At 45.3% G+C, this 25,771-nt stretch overlaps 1 protein-coding gene across 1 annotated transcript in view; it reads right to left on the reverse strand.

The window, feature by feature from the left end:
• Window positions 1–120: 120 nt before the first annotated feature.
• LOC135808172 (uncharacterized) overlaps window positions 121–25,771 on the reverse strand; it is a 76,539-nt gene continuing 50,888 nt past the window's right edge. Inside the window, exons 20-32 of the mRNA XM_065321324.1 lie at window positions 25,064–25,216; window positions 24,648–24,733; window positions 23,762–24,011; window positions 18,532–18,614; window positions 10,714–10,776; window positions 8,496–8,628; window positions 8,116–8,229; window positions 7,410–7,478; window positions 6,592–6,756; window positions 6,093–6,221; window positions 4,767–4,859; window positions 3,997–4,119; window positions 121–1,612 (exon numbers count right to left, since the gene is read on the reverse strand). Of these exons, the coding sequence (XP_065177396.1) occupies window positions 599–1,612; window positions 3,997–4,119; window positions 4,767–4,859; window positions 6,093–6,221; window positions 6,592–6,756; window positions 7,410–7,478; window positions 8,116–8,229; window positions 8,496–8,628; window positions 10,714–10,776; window positions 18,532–18,614; window positions 23,762–24,011; window positions 24,648–24,733; window positions 25,064–25,216 (2,475 nt within the window). The 3' untranslated portion in view covers window positions 121–598. The remainder of the gene's footprint in view (window positions 1,613–3,996; window positions 4,120–4,766; window positions 4,860–6,092; window positions 6,222–6,591; window positions 6,757–7,409; window positions 7,479–8,115; window positions 8,230–8,495; window positions 8,629–10,713; window positions 10,777–18,531; window positions 18,615–23,761; window positions 24,012–24,647; window positions 24,734–25,063; window positions 25,217–25,771) is intronic.

A 25,771-nucleotide genomic window follows, 5' to 3' on the forward strand; every position in this document is an offset into this window, starting at 1 on the left:
TTCGGGTGGTTGACCATTTCAGGTGTGAAGTTCCCCCCCCGGGTAGCCTATAATAGTAATCATTCCAGGAGTCGGGCTTCGGGTGAAATTTTAGATTTTTACATTTTCCTCTGCGGTAGTATTTTTGAATGTATCTGTGTATCTGTGAGCGTTGTTGCTGCTTGCTCATGCATGGTGTATTGATAAAAATTTAATCTTGATATGGCTTAAGTAACGAAAGTTTGACAAAGATATTATAAAAGAACGAACGAAATGCATCGAGTTTCTGTTTGAGCCTCCAGATCCAAAAAAAAGAAGGTGGTTCATGTATTGTTTTGATGCAATGTAGAGAAAAGCCCATTTTGTAGCAGCCAGAGCTACTGACGTTTTTTACTCAGTTATTGGCTGGATTGCAGGAATGTTGGCAGTTAACAGTTCAAAAAAGGCTTAAAGCCTTAAACCACCTGTCATGGATCTGGAGGCTCATTTGCAAGGATGTTCTTGCACAACAGAAGTCCCAGAAGAATGTTATTGAACAGCAAAAGCCCCATAAGGATGTTATTGTAGAGCAAAGGTTCCATCATCTCTACCAACCATGGGCATTTAACATGCCAGTACTTCAAACTGATTCCCGATCAGTACTAGCTGCCGAAGTACTGCTTTGTTCGGATGATGTGACAGGATGTTGGGCAGAGCTCACTGGTGGTACATGATGCTGCTGCTGTAGAGAGTTCAGTTGAGCATCTCGTTGGCTAATCGGTGATTTAGAGAATGGAGTGATAGCTTGGCGTTGACTAATCGGTGATTTAGAGAATGGAGTGATAGCTTGGCGTTGACTAATCGGTGATTTAGATAATGGAGTGATAGCTTGGCGTTGACTAATCGGTGATTTAGAGAATGGAGTGATAGCTTGGCGTTGACTAATCGGTGATTTAGAGAATGGAGTGATAGCTTGCCGTGGGCTAATCGGTGATTTAGAGAATGGAGTGATAGCTTGGCGTTGACTAATCGGTGATTTAGAGAATGGAGTGATAGCTTGGCGTGGGCTAATCGGTGATTTAGAGAATGGAGTGATAGCTTGGCGTGGGCTAGTCGGTGATTTAGAGAATGGAGTGATAGCTTGGCGTGGGCTGCTTCCATGCACTGCAGCAGCAGCATGCTGACTGTCAGTAGCATTGAGAACAGCAGCACGGATTGCAATGGAAGCAGTGACAGAGACCGCGCAAACACCAGTGTTGACATCACGGCTGGCTTGGGCCACCTCCTTGCTGGCGGAGTGTATGATGTGGTGACGATGTTGTCTCGGCATGCACTCCGAATACAAGATATCTTCAGCTAAGGTTGTTTCTTCAGTAATGGGATAACCCACAGGAGTGGACCTGCGCGAATCTCCTAGTATGCTGTTCATCGATGATGTCCCATTGTGTTTAGCTGGCAAACACTGCATTCTTGGTCTCATCTCGTGAATACATCTCTGAGCCGGTGATGGCAGCGGTAGCTTGTCTTTGGTCAAAGCTGTGCCGTGTTGTGAAGCCTCGCGCTGATCTTGTTGTGAAATGTAGTCGTCTTGCGGGTTAGAGAGGGGCTGTCTCTTCTTCATCTCGTCATAGGTTTTTGAGTTGAAAAATCCACGCTAAATATACATGATGAGAAGAACAAAAAGGAGTGAGAGAGAGACAGAGACAGAGACAGAGACAGAGACAGAGACAGAGACAGAGAGAGAGAGAGAGAGAGAGAGAGAGAGAGAGAGAGAGAGAGAGAGAGAGAGAGAGAGAGAGAGAGAGAGAGAGAGAGTAGAGAGCGTGGAGAGAGAATCATCAAGAGAGAGAGAGAGAGAGAGAGAGAGAGAGAGAGAGAGAGAGAGAGAGAGAGAGAGAGAGAGAGAGAGAGAGAGAGAGAGAGAGAGAGAGAGAGAGAGAGAGAGAGAGAGAGAGAGAGAGAGAGAGAGAGAGAGAGAGAGAGAGAGAGAGAGAGAGAGAGAGAGAGAGAGAGAGAGAGAGAGAGAGACAGAGAGAGACAGAGAGAGACAGAGACAGAGAGAGACAGAGAGAGACAGAGAGAGACAGAGACAGAGAGAGACAGAGAGAGAGAGAGACAGAGAGAGAGAGAGAGAGAGAGAGAGAGAGAGAGAGAGAGAGAGAGAGAGAGAGAGAGAGAGAGAGAGAGAGAGAGAGAGAGAGAGAGAGAGAGAGAGAGAGATAGAGAGTAGAGAGCGTGGAGAGAGAATCATCAAAAGTGGTGTTTCCGGGACACCTGGGAATGGGTGCCTATGTATTAGACTTATACCTCTCCATATTCACCCTCTCGTCCCTAAAACCCAACAAACGAGTCCTGTTGGTCATACATGTACATGTACGCAGAACTAACGTAAGTCGTTGTTGCTTCAGTATCGTAAACCGACTGGCGTGTTCTTGCATGAATCGGAGGGCAGCGTGTTCAGAATCTTGTTCAATCGATCGTGTACACGTACTGGTGCATGTGGCATGGGAGGTGACGACCTTGGAGAACACGCTCGTGCCAATCACCATGGAGAACACGCTCGTGCAGCTTTGTCAGTTTGTGGCGGGAGCCAATCATTGGAGAGGTTTCGTTTCACGCGAAGATTTGACCAATCCGAGAGAGGTTTCGTTTCACGCGAAGATTTGACCAATCCGCGATCATGGCGCCAATTCGGGAGTCGGTTTATAAACAGCGAGCCAAGCGGTTCTACCCTCACTTCTTTTCTTTTCAGGCAGCGCTTCGGAGCTGTTGTGTGCCCTAGGAAAATTCTACGCTAACGTCCGTGAACAGTGCTGTTCTGAGTACAAACGAAATTTCTGGCTTGCCGCTTGATCCGCAATTATCGGGCCATTGACATGTTGAGCGTCCAAAACCTTGTTTGTTCGCTGGAACGCTCCGTCTGTGAAAATGCTCACTGTTGGTTGATGACTTGTCAGCACCTGGTCACATGCGGATCCAGCGGCAATGGCAAGCAAGGAATTTCGTTTGTACTCAGAAAAGTCCTGTTTACGGAAGTTAGCGTAGAAATTTTCTAGGGCACTCGGCAGCTCAGGTGCGCTGACTGAAGAGGAATCAAGCGCAGCACCGAGTACTGCTCTCTTTACACTTCAGTAAGTATCGAGAAGTGGTGAATATGAGGTAAGTGGTGAATATAAGCGGTGAATATTCAGCAATATTCACCACTTATGTAGATGGCCAATTGTATGTGGGTGAATATGGAATGGGTGCGTATTACATGATATTGCAGCATCAAATGCAGCATCAAATGCAGCATCAAATGCAGCATCAAATGCAGCATCAAATGCAGCATCAAATGCAGCATCAAATGCAGCATCAAATGCAGCATCAAATGCAGCATCAAATGCAGCATCAAATGCAGCATCAAATGCAGCATCAAATGCAGCATCAAATGCAGCATCAAATGCAGCATCAAATGCAGCATCAAATGCAGCATCAAATGCAGCATCAAATGCAGCATCAAATGCAGCATCAAATGCAGCATCAAATGCAGCATCAAATGCAGCATCAAATGCAGCATCAAATGCAGCATCAAATGCAGCATCAAATGCAGCATCAAATGCAGCATCAAATGCAGCATCAAATGCAGCATCAAATGCAGCATCAAATGCAGCATCAAGCTAACTAAATACCTAGTCTACTACTACTTCTTGTCTACTTGTAGTAAGCAAATGGTCAACTGTTAAAAGGGCACAGGAGTGGTGTGTCCGTCGATTTAAGTCAGTATGATCGGAACGCGATTCTTGACACAATCAACCAAATTTACATACAATCATGATCAACATGACATCAATCAGTGAGTAATATGGCATCAACAATACAGTCATCTGTCACCATCATCATAATAATAATAATACAGGTCGCATGTCTCCCAAATAATGGGTTCCACGCATCTGTCAACTGTCACCATCATACATCACACATAATCCCCAGGGTGATGTGGGACACCAGATGTTGCTGTCTGGTATCCAGCATCATACGTGTACTCCTTCCACTTACCCAAGACAGAAATAGGAAGCCGACAACAATGAGGAATGTCTCCAGGAAGATTGTTCCGATGATGATCATGACCTCCAGCTGCTGTGCTGGTGGTGACTGTACTAGCACAAAGTGTGTTGATCTCTGAACAAGTACACGATGATCAAAGCGAACAGGTAACAGGCACTTGCACACCATACAAAAACAACAAGGCCACTCACTCAGCAAAACATTCTGTCCCAGTTAAACCGACTGGCCGTTTTTATCCATGTAACCTTTGCAACAGTTTCCTGCATTAATAGTACATGTGTATAGATATTTCAGCAATGTTCCGTGAGAATAGCACTGTAGGTATTCCTAGACCATTGCTTCCAACCAGGCCCAGCATGTCTGATGAAAATAAGTTAGCACTGCAGGTGTTTCTAGACCATTGCTTCCAACCAGGCCCAGCATGTCTGATGAAAATAAGTTAGCACTGCAGGTGTTTCTAGACCATTGCTTCCAACCAGGCCCAGCATGTCTGATGAAAATAAGTTAGCACTGCAGGTATTTCTAGACCATTGCTTCCAACCAGGCCCAGCATGTCTGGTGAAAATAGCACTGCAGGTATTTCTAGACCATTGCTTCCAACCAGGCCCAGCATGTTTGGTGACCTACTAGCCTGCATGTTACTGAACTTCACAAAAATAAAAGAATGGAGAAGCCTCTAGATCAAGGGCAACAGAAGGAAAGAGCCTCAGGCAGGCATACACTCGCGTACATACATATGGGTACACAGAAACTCAAAATACCTCAGAATACGTCCACATATCGTCTGTCTTCCTAGCCGTTTTCGTTCCCATGGAGACGATCAAATCTATACTACTATTTTCGGACTTGGGCAGCTGCGGACACACATACACACATGCACACACACACACACATGTACACAATGTACACATGCACACATGCACACATACACACACACACACACACACACACACACACACACACACACACAGGTAAGATATTGGGCTACTGTAAGACCAGATATTTTAACGTCAATTAAAGTTAACGATCTCCGGATTTTTGTGGGTTAGCGAGATGAAATTCTAACGATTCTTTTCCCAAAACCGGTCAATGACTGTACATGTACATATCGTTTTGCACATAACGACTTCAAATGTTAACGATTCTTTCAAATTCGTTAACTCGTTAGAATTAAATGTTCGTTAACATTACTGGTCTTACAGTACGCAATATAATGGGCACACAGACAAGCAGACAAGACATGCATCTCACGTGTAGTAAAGTCTGCAAACAAGTACGAAAATGAATCATTCAAATCAATGTAAAATGTTGTATCAAATGTACTGTCATGGACATGGAAATCCGGTCAAATGACGGAGCCGGTGCCCTCAGAACAGAGCGTGCAGAACGTTGCATGCACAGTCAGTGCACATGTTGATGGCATGCGAACTCACGGCTGCATGGCCAGCGCACTGGGGCTGCTTGACCTCCGACCGGATGGTTCCATGAGCCCACAACAGTACAGCACAGTACGCGTGATATGCCTGGCTAGGATAAACACATTACCTGCACACAGTACGGGTGATATGCCTGGCTAGGATAAACACATTACCTGCACACAGTACGGGTGATATGCCTGGCTAGGATAAACACATTACCTGCACACAGTACGGGTGATATGCCTGGCTAGGATAAACACATTACCTGCACACAGTACGGGTGATATGCCTGGCTAGGATAAACACATTACCTGCACACAGTACGGGTGATATGCCTGGCTAGGATAAACACATTACCTGCACACAGTACGGGTGATATGCCTGGCTAGGATAAACACATTACCTGCACACAGTACGGGTGATATGCCTGGCTAGGATAAACACATTACCTGCTGCACTGACCTACAGATTGTACTGGTACATTGCACACAGTAGGTGTGATATGCCTGACCAGGTTAAACGTTACCTGCTGAACTGATCTGCAGACTCTGGTACATTGCTCAATCTGTACATTCTACATTGCTCAATCTGTACATTCTACATTGCTCAATCTGTACATTCGACATCGCTCAATCTGTACATTCGACAAGCATCCACAAGTAGACATACCATGAGCAGTGATTGCTTTTGAACATTCCAATGTACTCGCAGTTCAACGACGGACTTGGCTTTGATCGACGGCACAGCACAGTGAATCGCAGCATAGCACAGTGGAGATCCAGCGACACTTGTGCAATTCTGCCCAAGCACAAAAGAAAAAGACGGTGGTGGACATTACAGCCAAGACAATAACACGCTGGAAGTTACCTTGTGCATGGCAGGTGCACTACGTGTATGTCACAGGATTGTGAATAAATAAATAAACAAATAAAATACTGCGCAACCCTGGTACCCTGGTAAGTTCCTGCACAAACTGAAGAGCAATATGCATTGACCTCTTGCCTGGTCTCAGCATGCCATTCAGCTCGTCTGCGGTATGCAGCCCTTGCTTTGGCATTGCAGGATGAATACAACGAGACCAGACGTTCTCTTGTGTTCACCCTGCCCAACCTGGTGTTTCATGTATTCACGTGCAAAATTCCATGTTCCACCGTCCTGAGCACATTACCTTGTAGATTTCAGCATTCTGCGATTCATGCCGTGTGTCAAAGAGTGGCAAGCTGCCACCAACGGTGTTCTCGCCTCTGCTGCTGCTGCTGCTGCTGCTGCTGGTGGTAGTGGTGCTGGTACTATGTTGGACATTGTAATAAGGGGAAGATGGCTTGAGGACGATCTACAGTTACAGGAACACAAGAACGGGAGAATAGAATACTGTTAACTTTGTGTGTACGTCACGTATACGTGCTGTGCTGTTGGTGTGCATGCGTGTATTGCTGTTGTGTGGAAAGTCAGTCTTTTCCAGTTGTGTTTCCGGTGTCTCTTTGTGATTAAGTCTTTTCTCAATGGCTTGTCATCGAGTGTGTCCGAGTGTTTTGTGTCCGAGTGTGGGGATGGCACAGGGCTGGGGGGGGGGGGGGGGGATAGAAGAAAAGGACAGATACAAGAGTCGTGGCAGCTGTGGCAATGGTGGGATTCAAACTCTGGAGAGACTGCAAATGTGAGCCGTGGGTTTCAGGAACGTTGATCAATATTTTATAGATGATGACGAATTGATGGGAGTGATGTCAGCAGCAAAGGCATGGATAGAAATGCCAGTCACGGTACATGTACAGTGTGCATGAACTTAAGAAAGCTATTGCCGTATTGGGAAAGCTATTGCCGTATTGGGAAAGCTATTGCCGTATTGGGAAAGCTATTGCCGTATTGGGAAAGCTATTGCCGTATTGGGAAAGCTATTGCTGTATTGGGAAAGCTATTGCCGTATTGGGAAAGCTTCATGTGTGATTTTTCCCAAGCATTGCATACTATGACATGCACTTAACTTACCTGGTTGTCCAACATCTCAGTCAATCCCATTAGAGTTGAAGAATTGCAAACGATGTGCTTTGCACTTGCCTGGAGACAATACGGATCAGGCAAAGACATTCTGTGTTTAGGCTTCGGGCACCAGCACAGTGCGTGCAGCACAGCACTGAAGGTAGTCATGTGAGAAGTCCCTAGGGCATTCGCTTACTCACCGGGGGGGTCCGTGAACCCCCCTAAATTTTGCAAACTTCTGGAAACCATATGCATGTTCATGTACATGTATCAGTTACCGGATTTTTCCGGAGTGTAAGCTACACTTTGGAACTTAAAATTCACCCAAAAAGGTGGTGCGGCTTATACCCCAATGATCAAATTAACAGTGATAAAATAGGATAGATGTCCGTATTTCGTGGCAAAAACATGGGGGGTGTGGCTTATACTCCAGTGCGGTTTATACAGGCTCCGGAAAATAAGGTATTCAGTTTTGGCTTAAAAAAACTGCCCTGTAGAACTGCCCTGTAGAACTGCCCTATAGAGATCCCCGGATCCGCTCCTGTCACCACCCTACTGCTCTCTGCTGTCACATTGTCAGCTCTCGATCTGTAATGTCTCCATTGAAATCTGGCCTTTAGTGCCTACAGTAGCATCAACATGCGGCACACACTCACGGTTCAATTTAGTAGACAGTGGTGCATTGTCAGAGCACATCATGGTAGCAGCAACTTACATGAATAGCACTCAGTATGTATAGCGGGTATTTGGTGGCATTATGCACCGCATCCACTGGGTAATGGATCACAATGTGCGTCCTGGAGATATTCTTCAACGTCGGGTTCTGCAGCTGAGACCGGTATGATGGCAAAGACAGCAAAGGTGCAAGTCAAGAGAAGCGCTGCAGATCATAATTATATTCTTTAACGTACCCCCGCGTCCCTCCCCCCTCTCCCCTCCCCCGTCCCAACAACCACCTTCCTTTCAACAAATTTCATCATGTGCAATGCATGCACAAAACGCACAAAGTTGCCAATGCCAACAATGCTACATCACAAAAAAAAACAGAAAATACTAGAGAACACAAGCCACACTATGAATCATTTAGTCTCGTACCCGTATTGTTGCTAGTAAAGGAACTTGGGAACTGGTTGCATGTATGTCCATCGATGCTCCTTTGTCTGTTGTGTCTGCTGTAGAGAAAGGCAATTGCCAGTTGACTTTAACTTCCCGAGAAATTTCTGGACCCCTAAATCAACACACATACACAAGCACGCACGCGCACACACATGCACACACACACACACACACACACACACACACACACACACACACACACACACACACACACACACACACACACATGCACACATACACACACAGCGGTTGCAATGGCAAAGTTGGAGGTAAGAACTTGTTTGCAATATTGTATTCACTGGGACTCAGGTAAAATGAGAACCTTTCCGCACAAACGTGCAATGTCTCCACAGACCACACGAACAAGCATCGTTTAGTTCCTAGTCTTGAGCTCTATCATTCAGCAATACTCAGCCACTGCAAGATAATCGCAAACAGCGTTTTATTTTGATCCACCGAATTCGCCTTGGTAAAATTCCTCTCATCTCTCCATATTCAGTTGGTTTTCTCCGTCCCGATCCACTCGTAATAGTCTCTCACTTCCTCATGCCAATTCAGCTTCATGTACCCACTCTCCTCTGTCTCTGTCCTATACCTCTTGGCTGCAATGTCCAAATGTCTTTCCAGCTTTATGTCTGCTCTCCACAATCACACAATGGAGTTCAATAGGCTCCCTCCTTGCTGGCTGCTTGTTTATCCTTCATTCTTCTCTATTTCTTTTCTTTTCTTGCCGTGGTTGGCTATTACCCCTGTCTCGCACTTTGTGTGCCAATTGGTCAAAAAACGAGAGAGCTTGGAAGCTCAGGGCCCTACGCTATGCTTTCTTGCCTTGATGACCTAGACAAAAAAAAGCATAGGGATGTTTTTTTCAGACATAACCTGGGATTCAAACCCGCATTATGAGTCTATCGCCCTGCAAGCATCCCCAGATACACTTCGTATACATACTAATTCTTCCAAGTTGCTTCAAGTTATGAGAGAGGTTTTGCATTCCGAATTTCGGAATGATTTTCGACTGTGCTTTTCCGAAAAAAGCGCATGCCGAAAAACGGCATTTTCAGTGTTTTGCATTCCGAAAATCTGATTCGAATTCGTTTCCAAGGGTTGACATGCAAAACAAAATGGAGAGCGTCGAAGGGGTTGAGCAGGATCAAATCCATGTGCGCAGGTCAAGCTGCGGTTCGAAGACGAGGACGGACTGATGGTGGACCAAGTGATCCAACACTGAGCTGAAGACGAGGTTGGCGAACTACTGTCTTGTACTGTCAGTAGGCACCATGGCAAAGGAAGATAGAGTGTGATGGAGTGTGAGAAGATTAGTCAACATGGCGAGATCAGCGAGAGCAGCAAAAACCAGGAAAAATCAAAACTACATACGTGGAAAAATTTGAAATAATCGAGAGCAGCAGAAAGCAAAAATACAAACATAAAAAATACACTTTTTGTATTCAAATATGCACTCCCAAACATGAAAGAGCCGAAAATCCATTTTCGGAAAACCATGCACTTTCGCCACCACACTTCCGAAAGTTCGACTACTTTTTCGACTGCTGCCGCTATATTCCGAAAATAATTCCGAAATTCGGAATGAAAAACCTCTCTATGATCTTGCATTTCAAAGCCTTATTTGAATATTGTGGCCAGCCGTACGGGACAGGTATGGGCGAGGGTAATACGACACCGTCTACCGCCTTGATGACCTAGGCAAAAAAAGCATGAGGATGTTATAAGTTTATCAATTCTCCTTTTTTTTTTCAAGGCATCACCTGGGGTTCGAACCCGCACTATCGCCCAACATGCATTCCCCGATACACTTCGCATTCATACTCATTCTTCCAAGTTGCTTCACGTTATGATCTTGCGTTTGAAAGCCCTATTTGAATGTTGTGGCCAGCTGTTTGTGGCCAGCTGTCTTTGATGGTACGGTACGGGACAGATACGGGATAGCGCCAGGCATGACACAAACAAACACCAAATTAAAGCTGTGTGGACCCTGGCTAGTGCCAGACGTTACTGAAGTAACGTCTTCTGCATAGCTACGGGAATAAATTAAATAACATTCCAGACGTACTCAGCGCCCAAGAATAGGTTGCCATTGTGGGGCACTCTTACGGTTCTTTGCGCTATTTGCAGTACAATGTAATGGGTGTGCAACGGTCATTAGATATTTCTTGCACAGGACATCATGTGAACTCACCAGTGGACGATGGGTAGTGGTGGATCTAAGGAGTCACACGTCCCATTGCCCTTCAACAGTATTCTGCAGGACAGCCACACACACACACACACACAAACACACACACACACACACACACACACACATATACGCCCACGCGCGCGCGCGCACACACACACACACACATACACACACACAAACACACACACAAACACACACACACACACAAACACACACACACACACATAAAGCACACACACGCACACACACACACATACATACACACACGCACACACACACACATACATACACACACACACACACACACATAAAGCACACACACCAGCACTATGACTATGTACTCTGACAAAACAGTAGATTAAGACTAGATTTGTACTTTGACCAGAGTCCTCGTTAATTACTCATCTATTCCAAAAGGGGACCCGTTAGCCAGAGGTACACGATCGTCAGAGGAGTGAAAGCATCCTGCTAAACGGGCGGAGGGTGCTCGACAGTCTGGTCGGAGAGTTCAACCAGGTGATGTTCAAAGTTCGTTGACTCCTTTGTTCGTTTGATCCGATTGATTCTCCCGACTCCTTGGAAATTGGATTCCTCGCAGCGTGAACGTAACGCGGCGAGATACTCCAGCCAGTAAAGTCTCGAAGAAAAACATGATTTTGGATGATGTTTCATTGCAATGTAATGGAGGGTCATCATCAAGCCTTCAGATTATTCCCCGAGTGAAACCGAGAACAATGCTAACTAATTCCGCTTATGGACACGTATACAAACAGCTTCGAGGACTTTCATCTGCCATGCTGTACATAACGGGAAGTGAGAATCGCCGTCCAAACGCAAACCGTCTGGATGAGATGCAAGTCATGACCAAGTTGGCATTATTTGTAGTCTTGTGAGGAGACGTAATGTCGCGGTATACATGTTGGTATCCCGTCCAGGGACAAGCCCAGAGTTTTAAGCAATTCATGATTGCCTGACTTCCAATGTGCGCGGGCATCTGGGAATTCTGCTGTTGCTGCTGCTGCCTGGTGCTCTTCTTACTACTGCTGCTGCTGTGGATTACGCAAACAGTTGCGCTGGTGGAGGGCAGTTGGCAGTTTGGGAGCTCTGGCACTGGCAGTGGATGAGGAAGCTTGGAGGATTTTTGATAGTGTTGTACTCCTTATTCATTGCTGTGTTGGGTTGGGTTGCTTGCTTCAGAATTTTCCATTTTGCGATTTACTAGGTTTTAGCTGTGCATTCCTCACCTCCTTTCTCCATCAAGTGTGTTTTGCTTCAGCATATCGCTAGGAGGTACAACAGTCTGCACCCTTGTTGTAGTGTAGTTCAGTAACATGACCGAGGACTCGCCAATGCACCCGGGCCTGGTGGCGGCCTTACGGATTCCGCTCCCGCCAGGTTCCCGCCATCAACTCCTCCGCCTCCGCTTGACCGCCTACAACGAACGCCGCCGCCGCCTCCATCCCCTGCATGGAATCCGTCGCCATGGGGGTCGCCATCCCGGGGCCGGAGTTGGTATGGTCGCACAGACACACCATCTCCGGTGCCCCGACCACCGTCGGCACCACCTTAGCCGCAAGCGACGGCGCCGCCATTGGTCTGGCCGGCGCACCTCGATCGCTAGGCGCCAAGACGAACTGACGCCCGCGCCACCACCACCGATGCCTTCGATCGATCATCTACTAACAGCGATCCGACAACGACTCACCATTCAAACATACCGACCACCGCGACGACGCAACACGCACAACCAACAGCAACTACGACCGCGCCCGCAACCACGACCACGACCGACACACCGCTACTACGACGCCGACGTTTTACCACCCCACCAACTTCACTTACCAACCATGCCACCCCACACGCCATACCACCACTGTTCAACCCCGCCACCCAATCGTCGTCCTCGTCATGCGTTTCCTCGTCGTGGTCCCATCTATGACCGCGTCAACCGTTGGTTTGTCTTGTGATGTCCTTGTTTTGATTGCCTGAATAAGGTAGTCCTAGTCGTTTTTCGTGCCAATTTGTAGCCACCGTCCTTGCCAGGTTGTGTGTGCGTTGTTGTTTCTTGTGTGTGCGCTTCTTTTTCTCCTTTTTTATTGAACTTGCGGATTATATCATTTGTGTGTGCGTCTTTTCGTGTGTTGTGGGTCTTGGTCCGTTTGTCCCGATGTTGCTAACACGCCCACTCTTTCAGAGCGAGTGTGCAACTGAGGATTTGTCTCGTTAATGAAGGATTACTCGATTCTTCGTACCTCGACGGTTTTCGCTAGGTTTTCGCCTGTTCTTGTGTAGTGCTATTCTTGTTGTTTTGAGTATATGTGTGAACATGTTGAGTGTGCGGGCAGGCGCTTCGGAAGTTGTTGTCTTCCGGGGTGCCTGTCGTTTTTTTGTCGTTGTCCTTTCTCCTTGGTGTTGCGTGAGCGGGCAGGCGCTTCGGAAGTTGTTGTTGTTGTATACTTTATTTATAGTGGAAATCAAAACAGGCAAAATGCCTAATAACATTGGACCCACTGTGAATAACATGTTAAAGGATATTGTGGAGAAAAAAAAAAAAAAAAAAAAAAAAGTAGATACAAGAGAAAAAGAGAAAGGAAAAAATGACGGAAGGTTGGTTGCAACGAACAGATATCAATCCAGTAAGCATTGGAAAACCTATGTCGCTGATAATATATACTGCAAGGCTTGAGATTTAAAATCCAAATACCTATTTGAACATTTTGCTGCTGGTGGCAATCTATTCCACATAATGGCTCCAGCGTGCGTTAGGCGCTTAGCAGAACGAGCAGTGCTAGCAGGTGGGACCACAAGCAAGTTGCTTTGGCCTCCCCGAGTGCGAGTTGAGGGCACGACAGCAAAAAAGGACTCAAACAGGGTGCTACATGCATCATGCAAACATCGCCAGATGAAACACAACATATTCAAGTGCACAGAAACCTGTAGATCACATACATGCATTCGATTTAGCAGGGGAGCAGTACTGGTCCACGGTGGCGACTTGCAGACTGCCCGAGCGGCACGTTTGAACAGCCTATGTAGCCGTTGTTCCTGGGCAACTGTCAAATACGGGTAGTAACTAAGAGAAGCATACAAAAATTCAGGCAAAACGATAGATCTGAAGTAGGTGAGTCGGCATGGATACGGCAGCGAGGAAGCATGTCGCAGCAGGACAGCAATTTTGCCGGCAACACGACGAGCAACATGGTCCACCATTGTGGTCCAACTCATGTCCGAGTCAAAATGCAGGCCAAGGTATTTGGCAGATGTGACTACTGGTAGGACTTGTGAATTGCATACAACATTGATGTCGAGGGCTGCAGCTCTATGGTGTGGTATGGCGAGTATCTGCGTCTTGGTCTCGTTAAGGATCAGTCCACGTTTCGTCAACCAAGTGGCCAGGTACTGAACTGCTGCAGTGAGGCGCTGGGAGACAACTTCTGGCTGTGGACTGCTCGCACGCAGCGAGATGTCATCAGCAAACTGAATAGTGGTGACGTCATGAGGGGCAAGGTCGCCGGCAATATCCCTCACATACAGAACGAAGAGCAAAGGTCCGAGAACTGACCCCTGAGGAACCCCTGACTGGCTGTCATAAGTTGTACTTCTGGTTTTTCCTATCTCCACGTATTGCCGGCGATACATCAAGTAGTCTGAAAACCATTGCAAAGCAGTGCTAGTGAGACCCAGTTCAAAGAGGGCCTCAACCAGAATGCTATGCTTTTTTTGTTGAAAGCTTTAGACATGTCGACAAATGCTACTCCTGTGTGCTGCCCAGCGGCTTGTGCTTCATTGATGTTCTCTACAGCTAGCGCTAAGGCATCTGCTGTGGAATGCTGATGTCTGTAACCAAACTGACTAGTAGGCAAGAAATTGTTCGTGTTGAGGTACTGCAGAAGCTGCTTATGAACAATACGTTCAAGCACTTTCGACACTATCGGCAATAGGGAGACTGGTCGGTAATTCTTGGGTTGGCTGGGGTCTCCAGCCTTGAACAGAGGCCGTATCTTACCCACCTTCATTGCCGCAGGAAACTGTCCTTCTCTCAATGACTTATTAAATAGTAGCGTGAGTGACGGTGCCAGGATGTCAGCATGCATCTGGAGGAGACTTGCTGGAATATCATCACTCCCAGTGGCTTTTCTGGTGTCCAACTGTTCCAACATTTTCCGAGTAGTTGCAATGGAGACTGGCAAGAATTCCGAGAAGTGCACCGCAGGTGGAGGCCCAAGGGGTAGGCGTAGCTGTGCAGGGCGAGCTGGATCTTCCACAACTTTCGAAAAAGTGTCTCGAATCGCATCCACCGTGCACTGTGGATCCCTGTACGTCGACTGTTTGCCTGTCAACTCCTTGATTATTTTCCAAGTCTCTCTGGCATTTCCAGTACATTGCTGAAATTTGGAGTTGTAGAATTCCTGTTTCCGGGTCCTGTTGTAGCTAGTTGCCGCACGTCTGGCTGTACTAAATTCAGCATAAGTCTCCTGTGTCTTAGCAGAGAGCCACTTTCGGTGCAACCTATTCCGCTTGTGTAGTAAGTACAACAATTGCCGGTCAATCCACGGCACTGAAGGCTTCTTTGTTCTGTGATTACTTTGAAGTGGGGCATGGACATCCAAAACCTCAATAAACCGGCTAGACCACTCGGTCCACATGGCGCTTGGGTTGCCGGTAATACTACACAAGTTCTTCTGGGTTAAGTCACGCCGGAAGTGATCGTGGTTTATCCGGTGATAGTTGCGGTATAAACGTGTGGTGTCAGATCCACGAGGCACAATGAGGTGAAAGTCACTGGCCACGGCAGCATGGTCACTGAAAGCGACCGGGATGATCTTCGCTGTAGTGGAAGGATCAAAATTGTTCAGTATCAAATCGAGGGTGCTGTCTTGTCCTGTTGAGCTAAATCGCGTAGACTTGTTGACACCGTGATGCAGAGCATAGCTGTTCAGCAAGTCAGATAAGTAGTGATACTGAGGGTCCCTGGCACTTAGGTCAATATTCACATTAAAGTCACCACAAACGATAGCATTTGGCTGTGGCCTTAGAGCAGCGCAAAGATGTTCGTCTAGCTTGTCCCAGTAACCCACAGGTTCAGATGGAGGGCGGTAGATCGTTCCAACAAGACAACTGCGGGGCCTGCAAGTGACTTCACACCAGCAACTTTCCACACCATCAGTTGTCTTCCGGGGTGCCTGTCGTTTCTTTGTCGTTGTCCTTTTCCTTGGGGTTGCGTGTGCAGGCAGGCGCTTCGGAAGTTGTTGTCTTCCGGGTGCCTGTCGTTTCCTCGTCGTTGTCCTTGTCGTTCTTCTTAGATCGCCTCGCCTCAAGATTTACAACATTATATGCATGCCTGAAATGTCGATTACATTCATGATTGGGTTACATTACATTACATTCATGATTGGGTTTACTACTGTTTTTACTATTTTCCTTAAAAAGATGTCGTTCTCTCAAATGTTATTCGCAGATAAAAAAAAATTTAGACACCTGTTTCTCTCTTTTTTTTCTTTTTTTTTCCGCGAAGACGCGGGATTCTTTTTCAAGTAGGGGTGGTATGTTAGGCCCACAAGTAATTAGTTCATATTCATTAGTTCATGCATTATTCATTTGGCCTGGGTAGCTACTTAAGCGCCCATGTTTGCCATAGCTACCCAGGCCCAGGCCCTTTATATTGCGTTGTTCCGCAGTCGAGCTCTCTCTCTCTCTCTCGACTCTCGCTCGAATGATTGAAGACCTGACATCCAAACTCGATTCGCTCCGTCGGCTGTTGTTTGTATTGTTTTGTTCTTAGATATATCTCTGCTAGATCTCAATGTGCGGATGGAACTGTTTCGTCCTTCGTCCTTTGTGGTCTCATCAGCGCTAGATCTCTGTGCATTATCATTCCTTGGGTACATACTGTTTATCTTACGTTTGCCGTGATTTTTACGGCTCAGTTTCATCCGTGTCATTGTCTTCCTCTCTACACAGACCTCCCAGCCCACTACTAACTCGCAGCTTGCTACACAGGCCTCCCAGCCCACTGCTAACTCGCAGCTTGCTACACAGACCTCCCAGCCCACTGCTAACTCGCAGCTTGCTACACAGGCCTCCCAGCCCACTGCTAACTCGCAGCTTGCTACACAGACCTCCCAGCCCACTGCTAACTCGCAGCTTGCTACACAGACCTCCCAGCCCACTGCTAACTCGCAGCTTGCTACACAGGCCTCCCAGCCCACTGCTAACTCGCAGCTTGCTACACAGACCTCCCAGCCCACTGCTAACTCGCAGCTTGCTACACAGACCTCCCAGCCCACTGCTAACTCGCAGCTTGCTACACAGACCTCCCAGCCCACTGCTAACTCGCAGCTTGCTACACAGACCTCCCAGCCCACTGCTAACTCGCAGCTTGCTACACAGACCTCCCAGCCCACTGCTAACTCGCAGCTTGCTACACAGACCTCCCAGCCCACTGCTAACTCGCAGCTTGCTACACAGGCCTCCCAGCCCACTGCTAACTCGCAGCTTGCTACACAGACCTCCCAGCCCACTGCTAACTCGCAGCTTGCTACACAGACCTCCCGGGATATCTCACAGACCGGTGCCGGTGCTTACCTTGGCTTACAGCTGACCGTGAGTTGTCCCCCAGCGATACATGTATTTTAAGTCAATACCAACCCTACAAACACCTTTTTTGACAAACACCTTTTTTGATATCCGAGTCACTCACCAAAACGCACACCTGCTCTCGCGCCAAGAAGTCAGTTAGCTCCAAACCCATGAGAAAATGAAGAAAAGCGGGCAATATGGAGAGCTTGTAACAGTCGACCATGGTTCGTTTACGCCCCTGGTTATCTCCACCTCTGGGATGGTTGGCAGGGAATGTTGGGTGTTCCTGAAGACACTGGCGAGTCTTTTTGCGGATTTGAGTGCCGGCAATGTGAGGGCCGTTTTCTGGGCGGGACCCTTCAATGCCTGGATGAGCGTTTACGTCAAAATGCGTCGTGCATGTTTTGTGCCAGCTGCTGAGCCATCTAACAGGCCACGTCGGGGATCTCCTAACGGGAGGAGTATTTTATCTGTTGGAAAGGTGGTTGTTAGGAAGCAAATCAGAGGTCAGGCACATACTTTCATGCCCACTTATTGCCTATTTATATCTACGCTTGTTAATCACACACCCACAGGCTAGGGAACCCTCTCCCGAGTCACCCCCAGTAATTTTGTTGGGAACTGTATCTCAACCACATCCCTAAACGTTGCGCTCTATAAAATCCGAACCAGAGTGCTCATTCGGCGGCCTCAATTTCCACGGCCCTCTACGCCTTGGAAGCAGCACACATGCGGCTGGACATACACATGTACAAATACAATGATGTAATCAGAACTGGTACAGGGTGCCAGTTTTGCGCTTTGGGTCGGATTTCACCGAGCGGCGCAACTGTACATGCTAGAGTCTGAGTAAAACCTGTGAAGACGAACACTCTGATAACTTGACCACCTGTCCTAGAGGACCACTAGAACTAGGCCCAAGGGCTGTTTTTTTTCCACTGAAATGCCCCTTGCATGGATAAGAATACCACCTGGACACAAGTGCGTGCGCCGGTGCCCTTCAAGGGGGGGGGGTTCCGGGGGCCTCCCCCGGGAAAATTTTCAAAAAATGAAGCAAAATCTTGCATTTTGAGCGAAAAAAAGGGGGTGGGGTTCCGGGCACCCAGGAACCCATACGGGGCACGCGCCTGTGGACACGGCGACAAAAGGTCCCTAGAGTGCTCACCTTAAATTATACAGGTTTCAGTGTACTATCAAGAGTGCCTAACCACATGGCATGGCATACACACCTACACATACCTTGAGTTACCCGCCAATGGGTGCCAACGCACTTCCGGTGTCCGAGGTAGTTTGTACTGATTCTTCTGAGAATGGGCTCTACCCTGCAAAGACAGGAAACAGCACAACGCACTGAATGACATTTGGTCGCCGAAGAACTAGGGGTCAGCCTCGTAGCCTAGACCATTCCTATTTTCATGTATTACAGTCTATGCACAGTTGAGTCACTGTGTATACATTGGTATGCTGTGCTAGCCTGGCCATTCTCCGGCGCCCGAAAGTACTGTACACCAACAGATAGCATGTAACTGCAATAGAGACTACAATAGAGACTACAATAGAGACTGCAATAGAGACTACAATAGAGACTACAATAGAGACTACAATAGAGACTACAATAGAGACTACAATAGAGACTACAATAGAGACTACAATAGAGACTACAATAGAGACTACAATAGAGACTACAATAGAGACTACAATAGAGACTACAATAGAGACTACAATAGAGACTGCAATAGAGACTGCAATAGAGACTACAATAGAGACTACAATAGAGACTACAATAGAGACTGCAATAGAGACTGCAATAGAGACTACAATAGAGACTACAATAGAGACTACAATACTACAATAGAGACTGCAATAGAGACTGCAATAGAGACTGCAATAGAGACTACAATAGAGACTACAATAGAGACTGCAATAGAGACTGCAATAGAGACTACAATAGAGACTACAATAGAGACTGCAATAGAGACTGCAATAGAGACTACAATAGAGACTACAATAGAGACTACAATAGAGACTACAATAGAGACTACAATAGAGACTACAATAGAGACTACAATAGAGACTACAATAGAGACTACAATAGAGACTACAATAGAGACTACAATAGAGACTACAATAGAGACTACAATAGAGACTACAATAGAGACTACAATAGAGACTACAATAGAGACTACAATAGAGACTACAATAGAGACTACAATAGAGACTACAATAGAGACTACAATAGAGACTACAATAGAGACTACAATAGAGACTACAATAGAGACTACAATAGAGACTACAATAGAGACTACTATAGAGACTGCAATAGAGACTGCAATAGAGACTGCAATAGAGACTGCAATAGAGACTACAATAGAGACTACAATAGAGACTACAATAGAGACTACAATAGAGACTGCAATAGAGACTGCAATAGAGACTACAATAGAGACTACAATAGAGACTGCAATAGAGACTACAATAGAGACTGCAATAGAGACTACAATAGAGACTGCAATAGAGACTACAATAGAGACTACAATAGAGACTGCAATAGAGACTGCAATAGAGACTACAATAGAGACTACAATAGAGACTACAATAGAGACTGCAATAGAGACTGCAATAGAGACTACAATAGAGACTGCAATAGAGACTGCAATAGAGACTGCAATAGAGACTGCAATAGAGACTACAATAGAGACTGCAATAGAGACTGCAATAGAGACTACAATAGAGACTACAATAGAGACTGCAATAGAGACTGCAATAGAGACTGCAATAGAGACTGCAATAGAGACTGCAATAGAGACTACAATAGAGACTACAATAGAGACTACAATAGAGACTACAATAGAGACTACAATAGAGACTACAATAGAGACTACAATAGAGACTACAATAGAGACTACAATAGAGACTACAATAGAGACTACAATAGAGACTACAATAGAGACTACAATAGAGACTACAATAGAGACTACAATAGAGACTACAATAGAGACTACAATAGAGACTACAATAGAGACTGCAATAGAGACTGCAATAGAGACTACAATAGAGACTACAATAGAGACTACAATAGAGACTGCAATAGAGACTGCAATAGAGACTGCAATAGAGACTACAATAGAGACTACAATAGAGACTGCAATAGAGACTACAATAGAGACTGCAATAGAGACTACAATAGAGACTGCAATAGAGACTACAATAGAGACTACAATAGAGACTGCAATAGAGACTACAATAGAGACTACAATAGAGACTGCAATAGAGACTACAATAGAGACTACAATAGAGACTACAATAGAGACTACAATAGAGACTACAATAGAGACTGCAATAGAGACTACAATAGAGACTACAATAGAGACTGCAATAGAGACTACAATAGAGACTACAATAGAGACTGCAATAGAGACTACAATAGAGACTACAATAGAGACTACAATAGAGACTGCAATAGAGACTACAATAGAGACTACAATAGAGACTACAATAGAGACTACAATAGAGACTACAATAGAGACTACAATAGAGACTACAATAGAGACTACAATAGAGACTACAATAGAGACTACAATAGAGACTACAATAGAGACTACAATAGAGACTACAATAGAGACTACAATAGAGACTACAATAGAGACTACAATAGAGACTACAATAGAGACTACAATAGAGACTACAATAGAGACTGCAATAGAGACTGCAATAGAGACTACAATAGAGACTACAATAGAGACTACAATAGAGACTGCAATAGAGACTGCAATAGAGACTACAATAGAGACTACAATAGAGACTGCAATAGAGACTACAATAGAGACTGCAATAGAGACTGCAATAGAGACTACAATAGAGACTACAATAGAGACTACAATAGAGACTACAATAGAGACTACAATAGAGACTACAATAGAGACTACAATAGAGACTACAATAGAGACTACAATAGAGACTACAATAGAGACTACAATAGAGACTACAATAGAGACTACAATAGAGACTACAATAGAGACTACAATAGAGACTACAATAGAGACTACAATAGAGACTGCAATAGAGACTACAATAGAGACTGCAATAGAGACTACAATAGAGACTACAATAGAGACTACAATAGAGACTACAATAGAGACTACAATAGAGACTACAATAGAGACTGCAATAGAGACTACAATAGAGACTACAATAGAGACTACAATAGAGACTACAATACTACAATAGAGACTGCAATAGAGACTGCAATAGAGACTGCAATAGAGACTACAATAGAGACTACAATAGAGACTGCAATAGAGACTACAATAGAGACTGCAATAGAGACTACAATAGAGACTGCAATAGAGACTGCAATAGAGACTACAATAGAGACTACAATAGAGACTACAATAGATAGAGACTGCAATAGAGACTACAATAGAGACTACAATAGAGACTACAATAGAGACTGCAATAGAGACTGCAATAGAGACTACAATAGAGACTACAATAGAGACTGCAATAGAGACTACAATAGAGACTGCAATAGAGACTACAATAGAGACTGCAATAGAGACTACAATAGAGACTACAATAGAGACTGCAATAGAGACTACAATAGAGACTACAATAGAGACTACAATAGAGACTACAATAGAGACTGCAATAGAGACTGCAATAGAGACTACAATAGAGACTACAATAGAGACTGCAATAGAGACTACAATAGAGACTGCAATAGAGACTACAATAGAGACTGCAATAGAGACTACAATAGAGACTACAATAGAGACTGCAATAGAGACTACAATAGAGACTACAATAGAGACTGCAATAGAGACTACAATAGAGACTACAATAGAGACTACAATAGAGACTACAATAGAGACTACAATAGAGACTACAATAGAGACTACAATAGAGACTACTATAGAGACTGCAATAGAGACTGCAATAGAGACTACAATAGAGACTGCAATAGAGACTACAATAGAGACTACAATAGAGACTACAATAGAGACTACAATAGAGACTGCAATAGAGACTGCAATAGAGACTACAATAGAGACTGCAATAGAGACTGCAATAGAGACTACAATAGAGACTGCAATAGAGACTACAATAGAGACTGCAATAGAGACTACAATAGAGACTACAATAGAGACTACAATAGAGACTGCAATAGAGACTGCAATAGAGACTACAATAGAGACTACAATAGAGACTACAATAGAGACTACAATAGAGACTACAATAGAGACTACAATAGAGACTGCAATAGAGACTACAATAGAGACTGCAATAGAGACTGCAATAGAGACTACAATAGAGACTACAATAGAGACTACAATAGAGACTACAATAGAGACTACAATAGAGACTGCAATAGAGACTGCAATAGAGACTGCAATAGAGACTACAATAGAGACTACAATAGAGACTACAATAGAGACTACAATAGAGACTACAATAGAGACTACAATAGAGACTACAATAGAGACTACAATAGAGACTACAATAGAGACTACAATAGAGACTACAATAGAGACTACAATAGAGACTACAATAGAGACTACAATAGAGACTACAATAGAGAATACAATAGAGACTACAATAGAGACTACAATAGAGACTACAATAGAGACTGCAATAGAGACTACAATAGAGACTACAATAGAGACTACAATAGAGACTGCAATAGAGACTGCAATAGAGACTACAATAGAGACTACAATAGAGACTGCAATAGAGACTACAATAGAGACTGCAATAGAGACTACAATAGAGACGGCAATAGAGACTACAATAGAGACTACAATAGAGACTGCAATAGAGACTACAATAGAGACTACAATAGAGACTGCAATAGAGACTACAATAGAGACTACAATAGAGACTGCAATAGAGACTGCAATAGAGACTGCAATAGAGACTACAATAGAGACTGCAATAGAGACTGCAATAGAGACTACAATAGAGACTGCAATAGAGACTGCAATAGAGACTACAATAGAGACTACAATAGAGACTACAATAGAGACTACAATAGATAAAGGTTCACTCGATGTGAATGTGAACACGCATTACATGTACATGTATGTGGTGGCATTGGTCACTGTTTCTTCAATTGTTGCCACTGTGGAGCACATGCGCCTACAGTCAAATGCTCCACAACACACAGGCAAAGGAACACCATATTTCCGGAGTATAAGCCGCTCAACAATTCTTTGCCACACCTATCCACCCTATTTATCACCTTTAATTTATCATCTGAGTATAAGCACCCACCCTTTGGGGGGGGGGGGGATTTTGAGCTTTCAAAGTGCGGCTTACACTCTGGAAAATACTGTATATTCGGAAGGCCTCACACATGCATGTGTACTGTGGAATGCCGGGACTCGTGAGCCTGGAATGTGGTGGGCATTCACCCCGAGTGTGCATGTGTATAATGCATTCGTGTGTAAACATCAAACAAACATACAGTTACCTGTGCATGGCTTGCACCTGTATCATCAGCATTACTCGCAGCATTGCACTTTGGACAGTGCATTGTTAAACGGCCATACTGCGAACACATCCAGTTCACTGGGGAGTTAGCGGAGGAGAACAGTATCAGATGGTTTTGCTGGTGACCATCTCCACTGTGTAGTTCTGAGCAGTGTGGCAACGCTGCTGCCATTCTACTTGCAGCAGACCATTGAGAGCCATTAGTTGTCTCATCACATCGGTGTATTGACCTGATAAAAGAGAGAAAAACGAAACGTTCTACTAGTAACAGACCCAGTGGAAGCAGTTATGTTCAGTTTGTCCATATTCACTTTCCGTGCTTTGCACAGTGGGAACATTTGCCAGTAGTGAACACTCAATTCTGACCGAAAGCCATAGTGCCGGACATGACATGTGAAAACCAGACACCGCCACACCTCCTCAAATTAAGCACCTCATTCGTGTGGAGAGAGACACACAGTGGATCATGCCAGGCAAGCACGAGATAAGAACACAGGGGCATATCCAGGATAGTGGTCAAGGGGGTGCCATAACTTTCCCCTCGCAAAAGTACATGCACTTATGTTGGATCAGCGGTCCGTGCATTATCGTCTCTCTCGAACCAGCTGCGAACCAAGATTGAACGTTTTTAAGGGGGGAGGGGGAGGGAGGGGGTGGGTGGGTGGGGGCTTTGGGTGCACTCCCCTGGACCATCATGTAACAGTTTGTAAAGACCACTCCAACTGAAATGAATTGACATCAAGTCCTGGGTTCACAACATGAGCGGACAGTGCTAGTACTGCTGGCAGAAGGACTGCAAAGTCAGACCCCAAAGCTTGTGCATAGAGGATAGTTGATGCGTTAGCCCCAGCAATGTTCTAGCTTACCTGCTGCTGCTGCTGGTGCTGTGTATTGATAGGTAACCAGTCATGTATTGTCCAGTGCAAGCCACACATTCTGGAACAGCATCCACCTGGAGTAAAAGAGAATGGTGCAAAGAGGTCTAACCACTGCTGCAATTTCCATACAGCAAAGGGAATGTTCAAGCTCAAGCGACATTTTTCTTCGGTTCAGCTAAACAGTGACTACTAATGGCAGTTTGGCTAGGGGGCGCAGTCGCCGCAAAAGGCAAATCCTCCTACCTCAGTGGTAGATCACTCAATCAGCTTATCAGCTTTACTTTTTTAAACAGTAGAACTACTCAAGTAGAACTGCTCTACTCGAAGCCCAGTCATCACACACACACAAAATATCAGTGACCTTTGCTAATAGGCACCCGCGCTACACATGATATTAGAATTACCTGTAAGGTGAGTGGTGTCAATTGAGGATGATTCCTGACCAGCAGTGGAGCAAGCCGATGTGCCGGAATGCCTCGTGCTGATATGGGCCTGTTGCTAAGGCTCCAGTCAGTAAGAGTTATACTTGCTGGATTACAGAGATCCAAATAGTCTACCTGCACAGGCAATGAACCAAGCAAAAAATCAAAAGAAGCAGAGCGTGCATCTCCTCCAATGTAAAGAGCTAGGCCGAGTTTGTGGAATGGCCTTGGGCTTCACACCAAACTTAAGGCCAGGAAAGAAGAAAAGGGGCATACGCAAAATCTGCACGTCAGCCGAGTGCTTTGTTTGGTTATCAGAACTGGTATTAAAGTATCACAATGACCAGAAACAATTAGCATGCTCCCTTGCATGGTTCAAACCTGCGATATTTACGTTATTCACACAACGCCACTCCGATCTGAATGACCAGACCACTGCATAAGACAGACTAGCAGTACCCACCAGTGCAGTGCTAACAGTTCATGTAACATGTATAGTGCAGTGCTAATAGTTCATGTAACATGTATAGTGCAGTGCTAACAGTTCATGTAACATGTATAGTGCAGCAGCAGTGACTTGACTGTGACATGTATCAGGGTCGACGCCACTGGTACGGCTGGTGCGGCCATGGCCGTACCAGTTTTTACCGGTTCCAGCGTTCATCGGCTGCTCAGTATGCGATTGATTAT

The sequence above is a fragment of the Sycon ciliatum genome, chromosome 2, assembly GCF_964019385.1.
Source record: "Sycon ciliatum chromosome 2, ocSycCili1.1, whole genome shotgun sequence".
Classification (NCBI taxonomy): Eukaryota; Metazoa; Porifera; class Calcarea; order Leucosolenida; family Sycettidae; genus Sycon; species Sycon ciliatum.